At 52.7% G+C, this 577-nt stretch overlaps 1 protein-coding gene across 1 annotated transcript in view; it reads right to left on the reverse strand.

The window, feature by feature from the left end:
* Nucleotides 1-441, reverse strand: part of alx3 (ALX homeobox 3) — a 5,586-nt gene extending 5,145 nt beyond the window's left edge. The window contains exon 1 of the mRNA XM_032521772.1: nucleotides 41-441. Coding sequence (XP_032377663.1) covers nucleotides 41-392 — 352 coding nt within the window. The 5' untranslated portion in view covers nucleotides 393-441. The remainder of the gene's footprint in view (nucleotides 1-40) is intronic.
* Nucleotides 442-577: the final 136 nt, after the last annotated feature.

Consider the following 577-nt stretch of genomic DNA (forward strand, 5'->3'; position numbering starts at 1 on the left):
GTATAAGGTATATAGGTATATATTATTTTCTTTAACTCACCTTCCGAGTTGTTTTCATAAAACGCCGGCTTGCCGCTTATCGCTGTCCCCTTTTGATCCTGGTTTATACTCTCCAAGAACTTGCTGTGTTTGGACGGGGAGCCGGACGGGTTCGCCGAGGCAGGGCCGTGCGTAAAGTCCACCGCAGCGTCACCAAACCTCCCCATGGCCGCAGCGTACAGATCCCCGCGCAGGCTCAGGCGGTGAGGAGGAGGAGGAGGAAGATGCGAGGGTTTCTGTAGTTCATCGCATGAGAGAAAGGAGCCGGAGCCGCTGTGATCCAGTCTCGGTGAGTTTTCTGGCGTCCTCCTGCTTGTCTGTGAAGAGAAAGGCAAACAACTCTCCGTCTCCATCTTACTGGTCCAGCAGGCAGCAAAGACAACAGCGACTGGGCGCTGATAGTGCGGGCGCCTGAGTGAGACACTTTTTTTTCTCTCTTCTGTGTTCATGTCAAGTGGGTGGGATTTAACAGATCAGAAACAAAGACCCGTGAAACCCGGATTGGTGTGTGTGTGTGTGTGTGTGTGTGTGTGTGTGT

This window comes from Etheostoma spectabile, chromosome 7 (genome assembly GCF_008692095.1).
Source record: "Etheostoma spectabile isolate EspeVRDwgs_2016 chromosome 7, UIUC_Espe_1.0, whole genome shotgun sequence".
In the NCBI taxonomy this organism is placed as follows: domain Eukaryota; kingdom Metazoa; phylum Chordata; class Actinopteri; order Perciformes; family Percidae; genus Etheostoma; species Etheostoma spectabile.